This window comes from Miniopterus schreibersii (genome assembly GCF_964146895.1).
Source record: "Miniopterus schreibersii genome assembly, chromosome: 7".
NCBI classification, from domain to species: domain Eukaryota; kingdom Metazoa; phylum Chordata; class Mammalia; order Chiroptera; family Miniopteridae; genus Miniopterus; species Miniopterus schreibersii.
Window position 1 is genome coordinate 6,835,823 of NC_138108.1, and position 23,532 is coordinate 6,859,354.

General features: G+C 41.9%; 1 protein-coding gene across 4 annotated transcripts in view; it reads right to left on the reverse strand.

Moving 5' to 3' along the window:
- RHBDD1 (rhomboid domain containing 1) overlaps positions 1–23,532 on the reverse strand; it is a 145,580-nt gene that overhangs the window by 98,458 nt on the left and 23,590 nt on the right. For all 4 annotated transcript variants that reach the window (XM_081141908.1, XM_081141909.1, XM_081141911.1 and 1 more), the window contains exons 4-5: positions 4,767–4,855; positions 1,699–1,755 (exon numbers count right to left, since the gene is read on the reverse strand). In XM_081141908.1, the coding sequence (XP_080998034.1) occupies positions 1,699–1,755; positions 4,767–4,855 (146 nt within the window). The remainder of the gene's footprint in view (positions 1–1,698; positions 1,756–4,766; positions 4,856–23,532) is intronic.

The window sequence follows — 23,532 nt, forward strand, 5'->3', positions numbered from 1 at the left end:
TATTATATACTGTATTCTTTCAATAAACTAAGAGAGAAGAAAATGTTATTAAGAAAATACTGATGAAGGGAAAATACAGTTATAGAACTGTATGTATTTATTGAAAAAAAAAATCCATGCATAAGTGGACCTGCGCAGTTCAAACCTGCGAAACTTAAGGATCAACTGTATTTAGCAGCTGTGTCAATAACTAATCATCACATCTCCTCTCTTCAGGTGGGTCCAGGTGACAGTGGCAGGTGAGCTGAAACTGCCCAGCAACTGTTTCTCTCTGCACAGGCCACGTTGCTAGGAGTTTATGCGTACACATCACTAGCTCTGGAAGCCTCAGGAGTGCAGCCTCTTTCTTGGGACAGCGACAGTCTCCACCTCTGGTTCCCAAACCTAGGTAACTCCCATCACATAAGCCTATGACTGTCATTACTGATCCCACTAGAACCACCTGGGAAGCTTTTAAAAAGGACTCTGAGTCCCTATCTCCATCCCTGTTCAGACTCAGATGATCTGGGGTGAATCCCAGGCATGGACTTGTAAAAGCTGCTTGGCTGATTCATAAAGACAGCCAGGATTGATGTTCCAGAGCCCAGTCTTCAGAACTACATCACAAACACAGCTTGAGTATAACTACAACAGGATCACTCTACTGATTCAATCCTTCAGTGGCACCACAACACATTCCAGATAATTCCAAACAGGTCTTTTCATAAAGGCCTGGAGAGCCCTTTCTGCCGTTGCTTTCCTTAACTTCCACTCACTGATTGTGACCCAGAACTCTCTGGGTAGCCCCCAGGAACTGCAGCCCCTGTCCCTCCCAGGCTGAGCACTGAAAACACTACTCTGACTATTAAGCCACATGTGCACAGGTGAAATTCCATGAGACCAGGCCAAGAATGAACGAGAGCTATAAGCTGAACGGCTCCTGGCTCTCGGGCAGGGCTGGGATGAGAGTCCTTGCTGAACAAAGGGCATTCAGGAGAGATCTCAGGGAGAACACCTCAGTAGCAGTACAGAATTAACCCTGAAAAAAATTACTTTAGTAGACCCTCCTCAATAATTTTAAAACAAGCTACAGCAGTTTTCAATGGGCACAACTATAAGACACCCAGTGCTTCCGCGGCCCATGGCTCCTTTAAGACCCGCTGCTGCTACTGGTCCAGGATATTATGGGGCAGCCTCCCCAGGCTGGAATGTCAGGCCTTAGCCTAAAACAGGTCACATGCTTTGACTGGAAGTCCTTTCTACCTATTCACACAGACACAGAAAGTCACACGGTATTAACTATCAGAGGAGTGCCTATCTTGGGGTAAGCAGGGTTCTTTGTGAATGAGTTGGGGTGGGCTAGCGAGAACTGGGCATCTGAGACTGACTCCATTACTGAGCCAGCGGTACATTCTCTTAGGCTGAGAATAAAGGGACCTGGGTCTAGTGTGAATCTTATTGTGTCTGGGAGACCTCATACCAATTGCACAATGTTTTCATGTCACTCTTATCTCCTTTCCTGGTTTTCCCTAGCAACCCACCCAGATGAGCTCCCTGGGGTACCCCTCCATGGAGCTTTCAGGCGTGTGAGAAGCACAATTTCATAACGTGTAAGCTACTTATAACAGCATAAACTAGCATTAACTTAAAGTGGCTCCACAGTGGCAAACAATATAATTTAAGTAAGTTAAAGTTTACTAAATAAAATAAAGCACTTACCTGAATTATTAAAGTAGTATTGCTGTTGTGGGTAACCATGATTGGAGGAAAAAATGCCTAAATGTGAAGGAAACAAGCATTTTAATAGCAGCAATAAGGCTTGTTTTACACCCCCCCCGTTATTGAGGTATAACTAACAAATGAAAACTTGTATATGTCTAGGTTGTACAATGTGGTGTTTTTTTTAAAAGTTGCTCATGTGATGATTTAATATACACATACATTAAGAAATGATTACCACAATCAAGTTAATTATCACATCCATCACCTCACAGCTACCATATTCCTAGTATGTGTGAGAATTCTTAAGGTCTACACGCTCAGTAAATTTCAGGTAAAGACACAGTATTAACTACAGTGAAGACGCTGCGCCTTAGATCCTCAGAACTTACTCATCTTATAGCTGGAAGTTCGTACCTTCTAACCAACATCTCCCCACTTCCCCAGCCTCTGGCTACTACTGTTCTACTCTCTGGCTCTATGAGTTTGACTGCTTTAGATTCCACATACAGGTAAGGTCATACAGAGTTTGTCTTTCTCTGTCTCGCTTATTTCACTTAGTGTAAAGTCCAGTCATCCACGTTCATCTATTTTGTTGCAAATAACAGGATTTTCTTCCTTTTATGGCTGAATAATATTCATGGTGTAGATATATATCATTGTATATGTAAAGTTATATCATTGTGTGCACATGTATCTCACATATATGTAAGATATCTATCTCTCTATCTATTTATCTCTCTATCTACCTAAATATATAGCTCACAGCTTCTTTATTCATTCATGCATCAACAGACCCTTGGCTATTGTGAATAACACTAAAATGAACACGAGAGTGAAGACAGCTCTTTGAGATAATGATTCATCTCCTTTGGATATACTCTCAGAGGTAGAATTGCTGGATCATAGGGTAGTTCTGTTTTTAATTTTTTTAAGAACCTCCATACTCTTTTTCCATAATAGTTATATGTACCTATTTACAACACCCACCAATGGGGTAACAGGTTCCCCTTTCTCCACATCCTCACCACACTTATCTCTTGTCTTTTGATAATAGCCATCCTAACACTTCCTGATTTCAAACTAGATTACAAAGCTCTAATAATCAAAACAGTGTGGTACTTGCATAAAAACAGACATGTGGACCAATGGAACAGAATAGCCATAAGGCTTTAATTGCCAATCTTTCCAGTTAGGAGGTTCTTTATAAGAAATTCCAAGGTCATTTCAAGTGATTTCTAAACCATTGTAAAAATAAACTCTCTTTTGTTTGGGGCTAGCCCTAGAACCCGTGGGGGACAATGAAACCCTTACTTAACCTCTGAAGTTCCTTAAAGGTTCCTGTTGATGGTCTTTGCCTTCCAAGGTACCAAGCTTGGGCTTCGAGACCTCTGCACAAGTGCAGATGCTCTGGCTATAGAGAGAACTTGCCCCCAACAAGACTGTTAGGAGAGCCATGCTCTTTACCCTCCCTAAAGGGCTTTCCCTTTCTTGTCCTTAAAAGGGCAGTAGGACAGGCAAGTCAGCACTGCAGAAGGAAGGGAGAGAGGGAGGAGGCACAGGATACACCTTCGTGATGCTCCTCTCCCAGGAGTGAGACAGCAGCCGGCACGTGCCTGGCTATTCTCCATAGGTTCCTGTGTCACCTCAACTCCCAGGTCACTCTAGAGCTCTCTCCAGCTTTCCCCCAAAAAAGGCACAGACACTGCAGGCTATTTGTAAATAGCACTGGATGTTTGTTTCGGTTTGTATTTTCTATTGTATTACTTTGAAAACAGAATGATGTAAAAATAAGTCTCCATAGAAAAAAGGCAAGGTTTTAAGAAGGAAAGCTGAGAATTTAAATATTATAATTGCAGGGGGAAGTCATCTTTACACACAAAATACTTGCCTACATTTTGTAATGTGTGCAAAAAGCGTTACTAACCACTTAATCTTCACACACACGCAAAAATGAAACAAAACATTAAACTCCTGAGAATCTTTTTTTTTTCTTTTATCCGCATTGAGAGCATTTGAGCAACAAAGCTCATTACTAGATTTCCATTATTAAGTTGCATCAAAACTAATAAAAGTGGACATTTTCAATAAATGAAGCTTTTTGTTTCCTTCAAATTGATTCTCAGTGAATCCTCCAAGCACACACACTGGAAACACAGTGATGAGCAAACACAGGGAAATGGAATCTGCTTAGATGCAGCACAGCCTGTGAAAATCATCCAGAAGTGAGCACAACCTGCTAATAGAGGCAACTGCGCGAGCCCAGAAAGCTCTCTAATACCATGAATATTACATGGTTCTTCAGAACGCGAGCCATTGCCACAAACTGTGAAAACAAATTATTTGTGGTTCAAGAAAAGGTAAAATAGTCTCAGAAGATTTCCCATGAATAAAAGATGAAATATTGGAACTCTCATGGCCTTTAAGACAAGTGTTTGCAAAATAGTGTCCCTAAAAGTCAGAACCAGTGTAGATTTTAAATTGAGGTCTAAAAAAATTCGTATATTTCTAAATAAAATAAACTGTTTTCACTGAGAATGAATTTGAAGGAAACAAAAAGCAAAAAAAAATTTTTTTAATTAAAAAGCAGGAGCCAAGCTTTAAGCAATAACAGCCTTGGCCTGGTCCTGCGTGACTCTCTCTCTCCTGCCAAGAACCTAGTGGTCACTGAATTCTTTCAGGCACTAGCCTTGCACTTCAGCACAGGTTTTTCTTTTTCAACTCTGCCTTAAACATATATGAACTCATGGAATATTGGAGGATGATGCATTACTTTAAGCCCACATTAGTCTGTGCATTTTCAAGGAAGCCGTGGTTTCCTGAGTAGCATTAATGCTGAGGGTTTACATATATGCCACTACTTGTCCCTTAAGGAAGCCTCAGGTTTAGGGTTTGCAGCCCCTCTGGAGCAGTGTGAGGAGCTGTACCAGGCGTTACACTTCTCGGTTTAGGAAGATACTATTAGGAATTCTTAAGCAGAACCACGAGGTAACTTGGGGCTGCTTCCATCCCCATTAAAATTAAGGTGAACTTCCAACTTGTCATGCTGGAGGTGCTTGGTTCTGTACCTGCACAGGTTTCCATGACTTTCTTCAGGGGCCCGTGAGTGTACAGGAGTCCAACAAGAATCCCGGCCAGATGCCCAGCGAAGGAGGTCCTAGGAGAGAAGCAGACCTGCTGTGAGCATGCTCTGCTGCCGATTACAGGCAGCCGGTCTCTCTTACCCAGAGCATGCCAATTAGTCACCGTCTGCAGGCTTGTTCCACATCATGTCTCTTACGCTGAGCAGCATTTAACTCAGTCCAGAGAACATTTCCTACCTTAGAAAGGGGGGAGGCAATAATAACAACCACCACATGCTTAAAATGAAGTCTCCCCCTAGACCAAGAGGAGGGGGCTGGCTCTTTCAGGGCACTGGAAGCATTTTGTCAACACAACCCATTATATTTCTTCTAGTTTTTTTTGAGGCTCTTATCACAGAATAAATGACATCAGTTTTCTCTGAATTAAATCTTGAATTATGCAGCCATTGGGAGGAAAGTGTCTATCTGTGCTTGCAGCAGAGCAGACAGCTGAGTTTTAATACATCATTGACCAGTGCAGCTGAGAGCAAGAGAAACGGCAGACAAGGTTGAGATGTCCACGTGGCCACCCTCAGTGTCACCACCTTCTAATGTCATCTTCATACATACCTATGAGTCATTCAGCAAAGTGACACAAAAATGTAAACCTTAGGCTCGGAATAGGAGTCAGGACATTAAACTGGTTCCACTCTTGTTAAGAGCATCTAAGACTGGCAATCACACGTGAATTCAAGGCGGGCCCCAGCTACATATATGCTGAATGAACAGAAGAATGAAAGAAAATCGGCCAGCAGGTCTCCCTGCCCCAGCTCTTGTCTCCCCAAACCCCACACTCCACCATCAGTGGCCCTCCTGAAACAGAGCGCGAGGCATGTCACTGCCACCCTGTGAAACCCAGACTTCTCTTGCAGCCTGCAGCAAGGCCCTCCAACAGGTAGCCTTGCCCATCCCATCCCTTCCTCCACCCTTACTGTCCGCTAAATCCACCCTCCATCCACAGCCAGACCCCCAAGCGCTCACCGGCAACCACAAGGCTAAGCCAAACAGCACCCGTCACAAAAATCAGGCCCCAGCTGAAGAGTGGCTCTTTCCTCTCATGGCCTCCCTTCGCTATAGAACAGATCCAGCCTCTAGGTAGGAAACCTGTTTACAAACATGTTTTCCTGTCTGTCTCTCCCACAAACCCCCTAAGGAGAGTCTTATGCTAATTTAGAAGCTAAAAAAAACAAGCAAAAATGATCAAGTACATGAATACATTTCCCTGGTGTGGGGAAAGGCCCCCTCACTCCAGAACGGGGCACTTGAAAGTTATCAAGGAGCCAACGTAAACTCCAGGAGTATCATGATTTTTGTGCTTTCCACATCTATCACATACCTAGGACAGTGCCTGGCAGAGGACAGACGTTTCAATGTGTTGAATGAATGGTTGAGTGTCCCAGGATGGTTTCATCAAGACCATCGGTAGGCAAGTTCAAATCCCTAGATCTTCACTGAGCCATGGCAGTGACGAGGCTGACGTTCAGTCACCCACAAGGCCTAGAATCAAAGCCCATACACGTCGCCTACCACAGAGCAACCAATAGAGGAAAGAGGCCCTGGAGCACAGGCAAGACGGCAACAAGTAATTTCCATCGTCTCAGGGCTAGTGAGAGACTTGTTGGCGCCCAAGGAGAAGAGGAGGCAGTGGAGCCCTTCAGAGAAAAGAGGAAAGGAAGCCTTCTGTAGATAGGATGCCACTGGGGCTTGTCCCCATCAGCCAATTCAATCACGCCATTGCCCAAACAAGCCCCTGCATGTGCCACACACATTGAGAGCTGCGCGCGCGCACACATCCACACACACACACAAGCATTCCTTCAGGAGAGCTATTATTTTCCTCAAATGTATCTACCTCCCAGGAGGTGTAACCTGATAATAAAAATACGGGATCAGACACTTGGTTTCCCATTTTCAGGGAAGAACAGCATGAACTAGGCTTCTCTTCAGCTTTTTAAAAAAATAAAATTAAATAGGGCTTATTTTATTCTACTTTTAGGCTAAATAATACACTCCAACTAGTTCTAGGAATGGCAAAGAAAGTGGTAGTTTGAGGGATACAAAAAAAAGGGCCAGAATCACTTTTTTTAAAAAAGTAGTAACCTCAATTTAACTGAAAAGAATAAAATAACATCAATATTTTGAAACTTTCTAAACCAATCTTTGTGGTGAATCATATAGTTATAAAAATAACTTGGAAGAAAATTTCAATTTAAAACCCTAACCTATCAAACAATCAATCTTGACTTTCATTTACAATTTAGAGTACAATACAGTTCAATGAATTTCTCATCTCTCCACATGGAACAGAAACTCTGGGCACTGGCTTTCATTCCAGATCTGGTAAAGACACAGCTAAACTTCTTCCATGGCGAGATGGAGGGAGAGGAGACCTTGGAAACTCAGGGGTTTAATTCCACGCAGATGAAAACCACTCATCCTCCCGTGAAAGTCTCAGAAAATTCCTTTTTTCGTGACATCACAAGAAGTCCACTTCCACCGGCAACAGATAGGGACACAGGGGGCTCCCCACTGATAACAATTTCATTTCTATAAAGGTATTCTTTTTTTAAAAAAATAAAAGTAGGAAGAGGTTATGAATTATTCAATCAAAACTGAGAATCTCTCAATATTTACACAATGAAAAAAGGAAGTATATGCTCATTTAATGAGGTATATTAACTTCCTTCATGCCACTGGTAACCATCTGACAAAGGAGCTCCCTTTGCCCTCGCCCTGCGAGAGGAAATGGACCTGCAGAGAGAAGATACAAATACAACTGGGGACTATCTTCTCCCCAGCAGCACTGGGATCAGGGCACTTCACACCTGCCTCTGGGGGTGCTGCAGAGGCACAGAGAGGTCCTGGGAAGAAGGTATTTGCATGCTCTAATCAGCGGCTGGGATCTACCTTCAAATGTAACAGCTTTAGAAACAGATTGTGTTATTATGATCATGATGATACATGCAAAACAGACATTTTGACGTTTGAGGTATCTGAGGAAACCTGTGTGTTCACAGCAGCCCTTCTGAAGGTGTGGGCTTCACTCTGTTCTCAGTTCTGCCTGGAGGGTGACACCTCAAGGGAAAGCCCTGCTCTTAGGAACAGCTTCCTCGAGACCTTACTAGGTCCTAGGCCAAGACCGAGGATTTGGTTACAGCCTGCCACCCTCAATCCTAAATCAGAGCAATTCCTCAGGGACAGAACTACCATATTCAACTTTATACTCATGACCACACCTGACGCAGTAAACGGCCTGGACCCTAACACTCCATAAATAACTAATGAATGAGTGGAGGAGTGGAATAAAAATGACACACAAAGGCACATATCTAACATACGTTACAACTGTATTATAAAAACACAAGTTGCACATGGTCACCAGTTAATAGTTGTATTAGTACCAAATTTCACTGGGAAGGGTAATAATTGAACATAAGCGCCCCCTTAGACAAGGTATGACATAAAACATGTGCTCAATTAATAAAGCAATAGCACTAAATGTACTATTACCCCCTAAAATTGGTCACTTAGAAGCTTTATTTCTTCTAATAGCTCAGTAGTGACTCCCTTTAGGAAATCCTAACAGCTATAATCGAATGCTGTCTGTGAGGGTAAGATCCAATCCCAGGGGCCAGACACATCACAGCTCTGTACAGCCACACAGGTTACGCGCTGCACACACCACCACGAGAAGGAAGATACGTTGTCCAGGGCCTCAGTAGTTCCACAAATACTGGAAACATCCAATATTCAAACTCAGGTCATCAAATCTCAACTTCAGAGTAGCATCAACGTAATTTCATTTTAATAGTAGACAAAACCTTAACCTAGTAGTTCTTAAACTTACTCAGGTTCTAAGCCCTTTAAATGTCTGATGAGAGCCATGGATCCTGTCCACAGAAAAACTACAGATACAAAATAGTTTTAAAGTTCACAGATGGCTTGCATTTCATCCATGGACCTCTCCTGAAATACCCTGACATGAAAATAATCATCAGGAACAGAAGAATTTCACATCAAGCACCAGATCTAAGTAGTTACATACGCAATTGGAAAACATTTTATTTGTCCTCAAATCCGAACACAGGGGCAGCCATTTACTTAGATTACTTAAGTTTATTAAGATGCCCAGCTTCTTTGCTGCGCCATTGCTCTATAATGGTATGACCTACTTCTAACTTCAATTTCCTTTTGGCTAGAATCCCACTTTTAGTAATTCTTTCAGTCTAAGGTAAAGGGTAGAAAACTCTACTATTGTTTTTGTGTCCAAAAATGTCTATATTTCAGTTTCCTATTTTGATGATAAATGCAGGCTCTGCTGGTGCTGCTGAGAAACGTCAATCAGTCATTCCTCTGTTAGGCGATCTGTCTTTCCTCTCGGCTTTTAAGATTTCCTCTTTACTTTGTCACTGCACCACAATCATTCAGTTGTCGATTCATTTCATTTACCCTCCCTGACATTCGCTGTGCTTTTTCCATCTGAGGTCTCGTGTCCTCCTACAATTCTGAAAAACTGTAGAAAGCCATTATTTTTGCCCTGCGGACTTCAAGATATGCAGCATTTGCACACTTCCCAACGCAGGCACTCACTGGGAGTTTACAGAAAAAGAAAAAAGAAGGAAAAAATGTGAAGCTAAAATCAAACCAACAATACTGTACGATGCTTCTAAGGGATAGTGATAGTGAAAAGGTAATTAAAGAATAAAACTAAGATTAAGATATGTCAGTCTTATCTCAAAGCTGGAAAAAAAAAGAGAGTGGACTTCAGCTACGCAAACTACATGCAGGTATTAACACCAACACCCAGTGCTCTCTCCAATCCGATCCCGATCCCGATCCCACCAGCATAAGCAGGACCCCTCGGAGAGGCCATTTGTAAGGCTGAGTTACGTGATTATGCAACATGCTCCCGCCCTCGCGGGTCTGTGAGAGTCAAAGCTAACACTACGGCGGAAAGCTGCGACAAGCTGTAAGGGCCCTCCATTAAACGGCAAGATCTTTCCACAGCTGAAGGCGCTGCCCTCTCGGGCACAGCTCAGAGAGCGGAACATGTGTTACTCTAAGACATAATCTCCCAGTATGTGCAGAGCAAGTGACCTCGTTAAGGATGCAAGTTGATGGAGGCACAGCATTGGACAGAGTGAGAGAACAGGTAAGGTAAGAGGCAGTCAGCTGGAGAGGGCCGATTGTACTGTACATTTCATCATTTCCCCTGTGAAAGCAGTTACTGCCAGCGAGGGACTGAGCTGATCAGGAGTCCTGGGGCTTGGATATTAAAGCAACTTCGGCAAGAATTTTTCAGGTCATTGATCCTGACAGGTTGCTTCTGCCCTAGTAAAGTACTCGTAAGCTTTGCTCTACCCTCGATGCATCTTTAACCACTACAGCGGCCCACATCTTTGGCAATGGCAATCTGGGAAAGGTCTATATGTTCTCCCTCTTCACCATACCTACCTCAGGACCACCCCTGCCACCTTAGGCCACAGAAGTAAAAACTAGCCACCGTCCAACATTGTATTTCCCCAAAGGTAGCTATATTGGCAATACTAATAGCCATGCTGATTTATTAAACATGGTACCGACCTCAGGCATAGGGCTGGGAGATGACCATTGACATTTTCTTAAGTCCCAGACAAACATGATCTGGATAAAAACAAGGATAGTGCAGAAGCAGAAGAACCCCCTTTACAATAGAACTTCCCAGATCAAAGGTGACACCTGGCAATTCCACATACCTCAGCCTGGCAGCAAGATAATCCCAGGTGCTGATTCAAGGAGGTAGCATTCATTCATTCAACAAATATTTACTGACTACTACATACCAAGACAAATATGGTCACTGCCTCATGGAGCTTACAGTCCAGCAGGAGAAACACACACACAATTGTGAACGGTGGTAAATGTAAGAAAGAGAGGCTACTTTCCCTCTCTGGATGGAAAGGTGGTATGGATGGCTCCTTAGTGGCACTAAAAGTGACATCCATAGGATTTGGAGCTCACATGCCCCGAGGTGAGGATAGGAGCTCCTGGCAGGGAAAAGCACACATGTACAAGTTGTGGGCTGGGAAGAATCTGGCGTTTTAAAAGCACCGGCATGGCTATTAGGTGGATGGAGCACAGTCAGCAAGGGGTACAGGTATGGGGTGTGGCATGAGATGCATTTGGAAAGAGAGGCCAAAGGCAGATCCCATACAGGCCTATCTATGTGCCATGGGAAGGAAGTTGGGTTGTTTTTAAGTGCAATGAGAGGCCAAGGGAGAATACACTCTAGAGGTGACAATGACCAGAGTAAGCAGAAGACCAGTGAGGCAGCCAATGCACACATATGCTTACTCAGGTGGAAAGTGATGGCAGCTTGAAGAGGGTGGTGGCAGCAGAGGTGGAGAGAAGTGGATGGCTTGGTGTCTATTTTGTTAGCAGAGATAGAGGACTTGCTGATGGATTCAGTGTGTGGTGGGGGGAGCCTAGGCTCTGGCTTGTGCAAGGGAAGGGATGATGGAACCACATACTTAGGTGGGAAGATAATTTAAGACCTCAGTTGGTGTATTAACTTTGAGATGCCTGCAAGACAACTAGAGACATCTAGCAGAGTATTCAGTAGGCATTATACACACAAATATACATATCTAAAAACAAGATTTAAAGGAAATACATAAAAACAGTAACACATAATATGGGGGGGTGACATCCCCCTTTCTAATTTCTGTACTTCTTGTAATGGTGTTTTAGGAATTTCTTTATTATTATTTATTTTTATCAGAACAGACACTGAGCAAGGCTCTCATGTAAAGAACAGACTTTCATCAATGTGGTGGATAAATCTAAGTATTTCTGCTATTGTTGGGGTAAGTTGTTAAGACTTTCCCCAACTTGGCACGTGCATGTGTTTTTAAATAGCACTCCAGATGAAAATCATAATCACGGGCTTTGCAGTATTTACCATGTTTCTTTAGAATGTTGTTATTCAAATCTCCTTCAAATCAAAATGAAAGGTTGTGTCAAATCAAATGAAAGCACAGGTAAGCAAAACTGTAAACAAAATAAATGAACCAGAATCTCTCCACACATATGCTTACTCGGGGTTCAGATGTTAAAGACTCAGTACAACCCTGTGAGTGAGGCTTGCGTTCTTTCCCTCAGCAGACACCTCATAAAACTACACACATCCTGGAGTTCCCTCGCCCATACCTTCCACATTCCCTGCTGAGTAGATACCTTTTGCCAGAACTCTCCCCACCTGCTCTGTACCACCCCATGCCCACCCACCCTGGGGACAATCTAGGAAAGTGGTCATGAGCCCAGGACGGAATCCTGCGTCTGACCTTCGGGACGGGCGTGAGCCTGCACTGTTCTCATCACTGCCACAGCCGTAGCCAGGCTTCTTCATGGCCTGGCCAACCTTGCCCTGCTCCGGCCCGTTGTCACCACCATGACAAGCAAGCACGTGCTCCAACAAGCAGGCTTGATGGCAATCATACGCCTGTTGGTAGCTCGCCAGTGTTTCTATACTAAAATACAAGTGAGGCTTGCTATACCCATCATGCACCTCTGCCTGCCTCTTTAGCCTCCTCTCTACCACCAGCCCCCAGCCCTACCCTGCCACCCCAAGTCTGACCCATCCGTAAAAGCCAAGCTTCCACCCTTCACGACCTGGTATGCACTACACCCTCTGCCCTCCACATCACACCACCGAGCCCTAGCCGAGCAGTCCTCCGGGTCACACTCTGCCCCTGCTTTCCCTGAGGATGGGGCTGCTCGCCTGGCTCCTGGGCATCCTCCGCGCTACTCTAGCATCCTGCCCCTTCCTCATCTGCTGCTTTGTGTGCCATCACCCCACTGCTTAATCCAGCAGCCTCAGCCCTACCATCCCCAAGGCCCTCTTAAACTCAAATATTTTGGAACGCTCCCTCTATCTTCTTAAAATGAAATAAACAACACACCTACACACATACTTTTAAAAACACAGATACATCCACACATACAATCTCAACTCAACATAATGCCCTAGCTGTAACATAAAAAAATATTTTAAGAGTAACATAACAAAGTATATGAATTATAAATGCTCAGGCACAGCACCCAGAAGGCTGTCAAGTCGTCCTCTGCCTGCAGCTGTGCGTGCAATCTGCACAAAAGCGAGAACAGCAAATGAGGTGGGCGGAGATGGGCTTTGTGACGCAAACCCACATGCAGGGTTCCATCGGCGACGTGACTTTATGTGAGGGAAAGGAACTTCTACTCCAAATAAAGCAAAGGAAAAATTTCCCTTAAGCTGTATTTACAAATCAACTTACCATTTTCCTGGAAAAGTCACTGTATATTAAATCCATGCCAAAAAACAAAAATCGTTGTGTTTCTATGATAACACAATTAGGTTTTAGGTTCAGATAATCATAAACAGCTTTTTCACCTATATAAATGTCCTTTCAACAGACTAGGGGTGGGGTGCATGCAGGACCATTCTCATTCTGGGGGACTGTTTTGCACACTGTAGGGCAGCTAGCACCTCTGGCCCCTGCTTACCAGATGCCAGTAGCACCCCCACTATCATTATAACTAAAAACAACCCTACAATTTTTCAAAACCTTTCCTGGGGACCAAGCCACCTATCGCAGTGGAAAAACCGCAGCAAATGCTTATTAAATGTTTGTTAAATTGATGACCTTTAATCATTAGGCCTCAAGAATATTTCTTTTCAAAGTACTTCTCATGTGACTACACTCTGCACACATTCCAAAAATTCCAAGTAAATTTACAACATCTTGAACTGATATGCAAGAAAACTCCCCACCACAACTGAGGCCCACATGGGGAGTTGGAATAGTTGAAGGAGGCCGTGATCGCTTCCACATTGCACTGTGGTGGGATAAACGCAACTTGGCACGTGAAGAACGCTCTGCCATCTGCTATTACTATAGATGAAAATATTTCTGCATACCACATGAATGACTATTTGCATATCACCTCCAGAAAGTAACTATGAAATGAAAGAGAAGTTGGATTGTTTATAGCCTGATTTTAATGTGTGCTGGCGTTAGGAAGCAAACAGATCTTCCTGTGCTTGGCCTTAAAAGGAATTTTCAAAGGCAGTGACATACCTGGAAATCCCATGGCTCTATGGCAGCTGGGCTCTCTAAGGTGGCAGTCACTTAAGTCTGGCTCAGGTGACCTCAATGAATGGGAGATCATAGGGATACACAAGGAAGAGAGGGCAGCCGGGAACAGTCTCAACTGTGAACTGTGGAAATGACTTCTCAGCTTTCCCCGTACCCACAATAACATGAATGAATGGGCTGCCATTTTCCAGGTTGTAGTCTTAATCCACTGGTTTTCAACGCTGGCTGTGATTAGAATCTCTCTAAGAGGTTTTTAAAATTACAGCTCTTTGCACTCCCAGAAATTCTGCCAAAATTGTTCTGGGGTGAGACAGACCCTGACATTGTCTTATTTGGTTGGTTATTTTATTGGTCTTGTTTTTAATTCCCCACGAGATTTTAATGTGTTGAGGCTGATCATCATTGATCTTAAGCGAAAGTTCAAAATCTAACGGTGAGATTTCAGCTGCCATAGTAGGCCAATAAGAAGGAGATTTTGAGTGTAGGCAATACTCTTCATCCTACAAATTACCCAACAGAAGGGACATCTGTTTCCCTTCTTGGTAAATTGGTCTTAATATATTCTACTGTAATGCTGCAAGAGAGTAAGTATAGCTTTGAAAACTCATGCAAGGAAACACATGAAGTTACTTCAAAAGATTTATAAGTTCTTTGGACTTATAAAAACCTGATAATTCAGCTAGTATGCCCCATATCCAAGAAAGTCATATGCACATGGCCAAAGATGAGAACAGTAAAGAGTTGGAGTAATCCCTAAATCCCTAGGTCCAACACAAAGACTGGGAAACAAAATTGGATCATAAAGTTAGCCTATAATTTCAGAAAAATTAAATTCTACTTGTGGTTAAATCTGATCTGAATCGAAATTCTGACTATGAATGCCCCACCTATTGTACGACTCAGGGACCTGGGCCTACCATTGATATCACGTGCTGCTTCTGCAGCAGCTTTGTTGGTTCACCTGGAAGGCACAGTTCATGTTAAATAAGAGCACAGAACCAGCAGCTACACAGTTCTGAAAATTGCCCAACTGAGCAGAATCTGTTCATGCAATACAACCTGCTAGGCTGAAGATCTGTGTACAAAAGTAAACCTAATGAAGCCTTGAGACCCATATGGACCCATCTCAGAGCACTGCCACCTTCAAAGAAACACAGTCCCACCTCCAATGGAGGCCCAACGGCAGTTAGAGCACAGGCACAGGGCCTGCACTGGGCCAATGAGATACATTTTGCATCTAATCTTTGGAATCTAGTGATGAGAGTCCTAGGAGGCAGTGGTAACAAGTGTCCACCCAGTTCTCACAGGTTTTCCAGCCCAGTACTACTTCAGTATTCTCAACAATTCTAAAAGCTACCTGATATCCTTCCGGTAAGTCCTTTTGTGTTTAAGTCTGCCAGAGCTGATTTCTACTATTTTCAACCAAGAATCCCAACTGGTAGGGTACAAATACATACAAAGATGCTGAGGAAATAAGTAACTCCATTTGCTCTAGAATTTGCTCTAGAAATAAGTAACTCTAATTGCTCTCCTTGGGATGATGTAAGATAGGAGTTGTTGGTCAACTCTGTCTCCAGGTGGGAAGAACTTTCCTGAGAATGAAATGAAGCTATAGTGGACAGATTCTAGGATGGGCCCCAGTTACCCCTGGTCCCTGGTATCCACACCCTTCCTAATCCTGTATCCTGAGCTTGGGTGGAACCTGTGACTTGCTTCTGACCACTATAATACAGCATGCCACATCCACAATTATGTTTCATAAGACTAATTTCTGCCTTGCTAGCGAACTCTTCCTTGCTGGCTTTGATGAAGGAAGCTGCTATGCTGTGAGCTGCTCTATGGAGAGATTCAAGTGGCAGGAGAGGCCTCTGCCAGACAGCTGACAGCAGGCTCTCAGTCCAAGAACCCACCAGGAATTGAGTTCTTTCAAAACCACAGAAGCTTGGCAGCAGATCCTTCCCAAGGCAAGCCTTCAGATGAGACCTCAGTGCTGCCTGACACCTTTGTTGCAGTCTTTGTTGAGAAAGCCTGAAGCCAAAGACCCAGGTCAACTGTGCCCAGCCTCCTGACACACAAATACCATGAGATCATAAGTGTGTGTAGTTTTAAGCCACGGCATTTGTTATAATTTGTTACACAGCAATAGATGACTAATACAGAAGTCAATACAGGAAAAAAATAGAGCCAGGATACAGAGACAGAACCCTGATGGCAATGCTGGAGCCCCTGAATCCCACATCAGAAGTCTTTGAAACCCTGAAATGCACCACTGGAAATTTTAACGATATAAGCTAACAGAGGTCCTTTTCTTTGATCAAATAGGCTTATGCTGGATTTCTTTAAATTGTAAGCAAAATAAACTCGACTTATATGTCCAAAGATGACAGAGGCCATTTGGAACCAACAAATCTCAAAGTCTCAAAGAGAATTCTGCTATGCACTATTTCAGCTCCAGTGCAGGCTAGAAGACTCCAGGTGAGATGGAACACTTGAGGATTCAAATGTTACCACAATGAAGATATATTAACCTAGGTGTTCAAGTCACTGAGTTAATTCCCAGAACCTACACTCATGTAATAGACACAGCTCTATTCTTCATGTGCGGGAGAAAATAAAAATATTATTATAAGAAAATACATATAAAAGTGTTCCATATAATGCCTGATACAGATATTAAAATGTGAGTAGAAATCCAAATAGCTTAGATTTTTTTAACTGAGAAACACTATTTTCAAGTACTCATTTACTTTCTCTATTAAAGAGCTTTTGAAACCCAGAGACACTTTATTCAATAAGTTGTCAGCAAATACATCTCAGGGGAAGCAGGACTTAGTGGTTCTGAAGGACTTTGGTAAGCACTGACTGGCTTGAGCTTTACCAGCCATTCTTCTTGCATCCAAGGAGACAACTTGGGCACTGAAGCGGTGGTAGCTCCTACAAAGAGCCTGCCACTGATTTCTGGACTTTCCTTTTGTTATCTTTTTAATCCTCCCAACAAGCCTGTGAGATGGATACTATTATTGGTCCCATTTTACAGATAAGGAACTGAAGCTTAGAGAAAAAACTAAAACCAAAGGCCCAGCTTATGAAATGGAAAGTGGAAAGCTAGGAGAACACGGGAGAGGCACCACCCCCGGTCCTCCCTCGCTGATGGATACACTTCCCTGCCGTGGCTCAGCCTCTGTACGTAAGGGAAAATAGTATTAGGATGTATAACCTGCAAATGAGGAATATGAGATTGAGACTCCAAAACTGACTAGAAGCCATGTAATTGTCCATGTCACACAGTCTAACAGCACCATGGATCATGTTTGCACCCACAAGACACTTCCAAATAATGAACTAATCTGCTCCGATTTCTAATTTGCATTCCTCAACAAAATTTTTCAATAAACAATACATGCCTTCTTCAAGTCTACTGAAAGATTTGTTTCACCATGTGGTTTTAATCTCCTTTACTATTCTTTAAGATTTTTAGCTGCCCTTGCCTCATCCAGTCCTCGTTTTACTGAAGAGTCTTAGGTGAACCTTAAGAAAACTCAACTGAAACTAAAATGCAAAACTCCATAAAATCCAGATGAAAAGGGGTCCTCAAGCCATCATTAAAAATAAAGACCCCTGTGAGGAACAAGCAGCACAGATGGAATACCTCTCTCCACCCAGGTGGGCAACACCGGCTCTGCCGAGTCTTCTCAGCACCGGTCAGCTCCATGATACTTCAAATTCCACTACAAACTGTGTGTGTAATCAGCACGCTGGGCCACCTGAAAGCAGTCAGATGCAGTGTAGGGGGAGGGACACTGGAGTGGAATTTATGAATTTTAAATGGACTTTTTACCATTCTTAGGGCAAATCTTTAAAATAACTACGACAATGTGAAAAGCTTTCAACTTGATGCTCCAAGACGGGTGTTTTCACCCTCCCTGTGTCTGTCTGACTACGATGCTCCAATTACTGTGGCTGTGACTTCAGTCATTCCCCAATCCCTGCAATTACAAGTCTTTTGCCATGAAAGTTATTTAATGCCTAACTCTGAGATTCTCAGACTAGAGATTTGATAACTGCAGAACATGACAAATACCACTATTATTAGTGTAAAACACTGACTGGGGAAAACAAAGCCCAGTAATAGTCATGATGATGATGATGAACGTTTTCTTCTACCTTCAGAACCACCACCAGTCTTTAAGGGCAGAAGGAGGAACTGTGTACAGTGCTATGCATTCGACTCAGCCTGGCTCAGACAAGTTTTCCTTAAGAAAAGAAACCCCTAAGGAAAGAAACCAGGGATAAGATCAGGAGAAAAATGAGAGTCACGATAATAAGTCAGTGAGAAATATTGCCACAGCTCAGAATAATCTATGAATTAGTCTTGCACTGGGGAGGGGACTCTCAATATTCCACAAGGCTGCTTACCAACTCACTACTGGCTGGACGGGCAAGCTCTGAGGACTCTAACACTCATTCGAAGAGAACTACCTTCCATGCCTACCCTGTCCTCACTTCTCACTCAGCAGCACACAGGGGGGAAGAAAAGGGAAGGAGGCTGCCGCGAGTCAGCCATCAAGTCGGATAAACCAGACAAGGCTTGGGATCAGAAAGCAATTTCACCATAAGTACACATGTAGTATCTATGTTGAAATGACTTTGAGGCAATTCTCTAATGGGAAAATACAACAACGAAAAATTAGTAACAGTGATTTCCATCAACACAACACTGGTTATTAGTAAAAAGACAGATTGGATAGTATTCATTTTTAATTCATAGACTCTACTTGTATATTCCGTACAAAAGAGCACAGCAAGTTTATAAAGTCATTTTTCTGCCGCTGCTTAGTACTGAATTATTTAAAACTCATTTGAGAAACACACACACACCTGACAGTTTTTAAAATACTGTTTGACAACAGCATTTTCAACATCTGTAAAAGTACGCGCTAGAAAGGAGGGTTCTGTACGCACTGTCTTTCCTTAGCACATCCACAGGTGTTTTTACCCACTGGCGCCTCACACCTCACCAGATCACCCGTGCGGCAGGCAGTGTCCAGGACAGACAGGCGACATCCTTGCCCTCCCAGAACTTGGGAGATACAAGTAAGTTAAGATTCAGACAAATATGCTCCTATGTATTTATATTTTAATAACTCAATTTTCTACTGCATGTTCACTATAATTTAGCAAAAACAAAATTAAAGAAAAAAATGATAAATAATTCCATAGCCTTATATTAACTACTACTATTATTTTTACATGTTTCTCTCTAGTCCTTTTAGTGACTATTCTCACTTTAGGAAAAAAATTCAAATCACATCACATATACTACTTTGTATTCTACTTTCTTTTATATTGAGAATTTTCCAATTCTATTATAACAATTTCTAAAAATGACATTTTAATGGCTGTATAATATCCTATGACATCATGATCTATTAACTCATTTACCTAATACTGGACACTTAAGTGGTTTCCCGTGTTCCAACAACACTTCATGACAATAAATATGTTCATGTCAATTTCTTCTTTATTTCTAGTTATTTACAATGTGGATAGGTTCCTAGAAAGGTGATTACTGAATTAAAGGGTATACATTTTTACAGGTCTTGATCAGTTAGCCACTGATTGGTTTTTTTCTGTGCATTGTCCATTGATGGACTTTAGCAGTCTGCCTATTGCTATTTTTTCTTGTGGTTATTACTGCTCATCACAAAGAGGTGACCCACTTTCTCCTATTTCTAACTCTCATGACTTCTGTTTTGATCTGTAATGCATTTGTATCTAAAAAATGTTGTTGCCATTGTCTTCATTTGAGATTGTGTTCATTGTTTTTATGTATTGTATGGATTTCTTCCCAAGTCAAGAACTGAAAATTTTCCCTCACATTCTTAGACATTTTCTAGAGATTATATTTAAATCTTCTAAACATAATCTATTAAAATTTTGTTTTGGAGTATGGTGAGGTAAAGCTCTATCTTTACTTTCTTCCAAATGATTAAAAACTTCAAGTACCATTTACTGAATAACCTTGTTTTCCCCACTGATTTTTTATAGTATCTTTCCTAGTTGTGGCCTACTTACTTATTATTACGTTTGTGTCCTATTTTATCCTAGAAAAATGTAGGGGGGGAATGGTGTTTCAGAATCAAAGAACTATGCTAACAGAAATAATAGGAGAGACATATATTGCTAGAAATGAAATTTGTTATTTATTTGACCTATGTGTTATAAATGACTACAAAATTAAAATGCTCCTTTCCTGAATTCAGAGGGCAACAATGTCCACTTAAAGAGGGATAAATTAGAATGAAATTATTTTATGTCCCCTATAAGCTAATGGGGAGCGAGCTTTAAATGGCAGGAATGTGCAGCAGTCTGCAGCCTGTTCTCAGCTGGTTATCACAGAATAATTGATGTACTAATGATTTCAATTCATAGCACAGACTGTCTGCATTTTGCATAATTTGAACCAAACCTAAATGTAAATGGAAAACAGTCCTCTTGCCTATTTAACTCCCATGACTTGTAACTAAAAATCACTTAATACTGCAGCAGAGGAAAGGGGAAATTAGCACATATAAAGAACTTCCTATTTAAAAGCTTTCCTCCTTACACTGGAATGGGAAGGATTAAGAAAATACATCCAAAATCTCCAGAGATGTGATTTATCTTCTTATTAGTTGAGAGTGAATATTTAACTGTATAACATTTATCTCCAATAGTGTCTCCTGGCAAAAAAAAAAAATCCAAATAGGTCAAAGTGCATATTCCAAATACTCCAAAGGGCAATTAATGTGTTTCACAGGGTTATTTTTTAATGAAAAAACAGTAGTAGAAAAAAAAAAAATCAAGTTGAAATAGTTGCTCCATTTGGTAATTGACTTTTGAGATTAAAAACACCCATTTTTTTTTTTTTTTTGTAATACACATTAAGCAGGCTTTTCAATTTAATAAGATGCATTTACTGGCATCACCTTTCAAGCCAGGACAGCTGATTTTTTTCAAATTAAAAAAAAAAAGTATCTTTTTTGTGGGGATTTTATTTATAAAAAATAATCTTTTAAAAATCCCCTTCAGTCACCATTACCTGAGACAACCAACATAGTAAACCCAAATCTTGCACCTGTCACTGAGTCACCAGAGCTAATCATTAACAAGCCTGGTTAGTTAAATACAGATTGGGTAGGTGCTAGCATCCACACACCCACCATTACGTCCCAGCATGACAGCCAATTAGTTCCAACCTGCGCAGTGAACCTCATTCATGACAACTCCGTGTTCAACGGAAAAACAGCTGCTTCCTTATTTCTACCCACTGCTCTTCCCTGTTATTCTGCACCAGCCAACTAGACGAAGCAGCCCCTAAAGAAGGTCTGACTGATTTAAAGACAGCAGGAGTCCCCCGTGCTGGTGCGTGTGGCTGGGATGGAAATTTCTCATATCTACCTCTGTCTGTGATGTATACACCTTAAAGTGGAACCACAGCAGGACTGTCCAATTACAGATGACAATCTGTGTTCAGATGCCTAAATTAACACTTGCTTAGCAACCATGCTACGTGGCTAATTGAACACTGCTTCTGAGCCACATGAGGACAGATGAGAGGAAGTGAGCGCTCGTTCACACAGACACGCAGGAATGATTTTTATAACTCTTTGTCAAAAATAAAACCAACTGTCACAACGAAGAGAAGCAGCTGTAAAGTGAGTTGTGTCCCTATCCAAGTGCTGACGCCCTAATTCCCAGTGTGATGGCATGTGGCGACGGGGCCTCTGGGAGAATTAGGTTTAGGGGAGGCCGGGAGGGGAGGCCCTGCTGATGGCACTGGCATCCTTAAGAGCCACCAGAGAGAAGGATGGCATTCCTCTCACGCCTTCTCTCCCTGCCACACGAGCACGCAAACCAGGAAGAGAGGCCTCGCCGGAAACTGACCGTGCCATCACCTGGAGCTGGGACTTCTAGCCTCTAGAATGGAGAGAACATAAATTTCTGTTATTTCAGCCACACGGTTCATGGTATTTCTGTTAGGGCAGCCCACGCTAAGACAGGAGCCTAAGTGGACATGAAGACAATGTTATGTGGCGTACCTGGAACAGAAAAAGGACATTAGATAAAAATTAGGAAAATCTGAACAATGTACGGATTTTATTTAATAATAATGTGTCAATATTGGCATGTTAATTTCAACAAATGTACCATACTAATGTTAAGATAAAAATTAGGTGAGACTGGGTGCAGGTTATATGGGAACTTTCTGTATATTGTCCTAATTTTCTGCTACTCTAAAAATCATTCTAAAAAATAAAATTTATTTAAAATACATAAATAAAACCTATGTCTTTGACCTCCCCCAAAACAATACATCATATCATTTCTTTATTTTCAATGTAAAACACTTTCTGGTCTTAGCTACAGTTTAGAATAAAGCATTATCTATTAACAACAGCAAAAAATTCCCCATAAGCATTGCCTAAATTATTACTTCTAGAACCTGAAATTATACTGGGTACACAAACAGGCAAGCCACACACAGGGAAATGCAACTTACTTAAAAAAAAAGTCCCATTTAACTAATAAAAGAATTGCAAATAACAGCAATAATTTTGTTACATATAAAATTTCTTAAAACCATCAGAGAATATTCAGAATGGCCAGGAGGTGAAGGGGGCACTTTCATATGCTGTTGATCAGATATATAAAGAGCCATGAAAACAGTTCAAACCCTTCACCCATGATTCCATGTCTGGGAATCTACTCCAAGGGCACATTTAGGCCTGGGAGTCAAGACAATGCTCTGATAGACAGCCTCACTTGTAACTTGAGTGATTAGGTAGCAAAATTAGTGAAAGGGAAAGTAAACTAAAGGGAGCCCAACAGGCACCATATGCAGCCATTAAAAGAGGCTTTTGAAGAACTGTGGTCATAACAAGTTAAACGAAAGTACAGAAGACTTAAGTGTGCATGCGGATAGGGGTGTGATAACAGGAAGCTACCAGTAGTTTTCTCTGGGTAGGAGACGATGGGAAATTGTTTTTCTTGATACATTTATATGCTTTCAACTCTTCTACAATGCATACAACGTTCTTTCAATTAGGAGCGGAAAAATTAGGTTACACATTCACTTAGCTATTACTTTCTTTTCAGTTTAATTATTTATGTAATTTAACCTTTTTTTAAAAATTGTTATACTAAATCTCTTATAAGAGAATAACTGAAAAAAAGTCAGTATTGAGATAAAGTTGTCCTTTCTGTTCTCCATGTGCCTCCTGTTCAGCTGGAAGTTCTGCTACAGCCTCCAAGGATGGGCCTGATCACTCTGTCCACATGTCCAGGGCAGGGCTGGGGATAGACCTCTTCTCATAGGCTTGGACTCCAGAGTCAGAGAGATGACCTACATGCCCTTTCCCTCAAAGAGTTCCAATTCTAGTGGGAGGAAAAGTTCCAGCCTCAAAATCTCTTTCTCATCTCATAAAACTAAACCAGGGAATCACTGCTTTGGTTAAGTATTGCTCCCACCGGAGTCCTCTCCACTGTAAGCCCTCCTAGGAGACAGGCAAATTAACTAGCCGTTTTATAAGACATACAACTTTCCTTTATGGGAG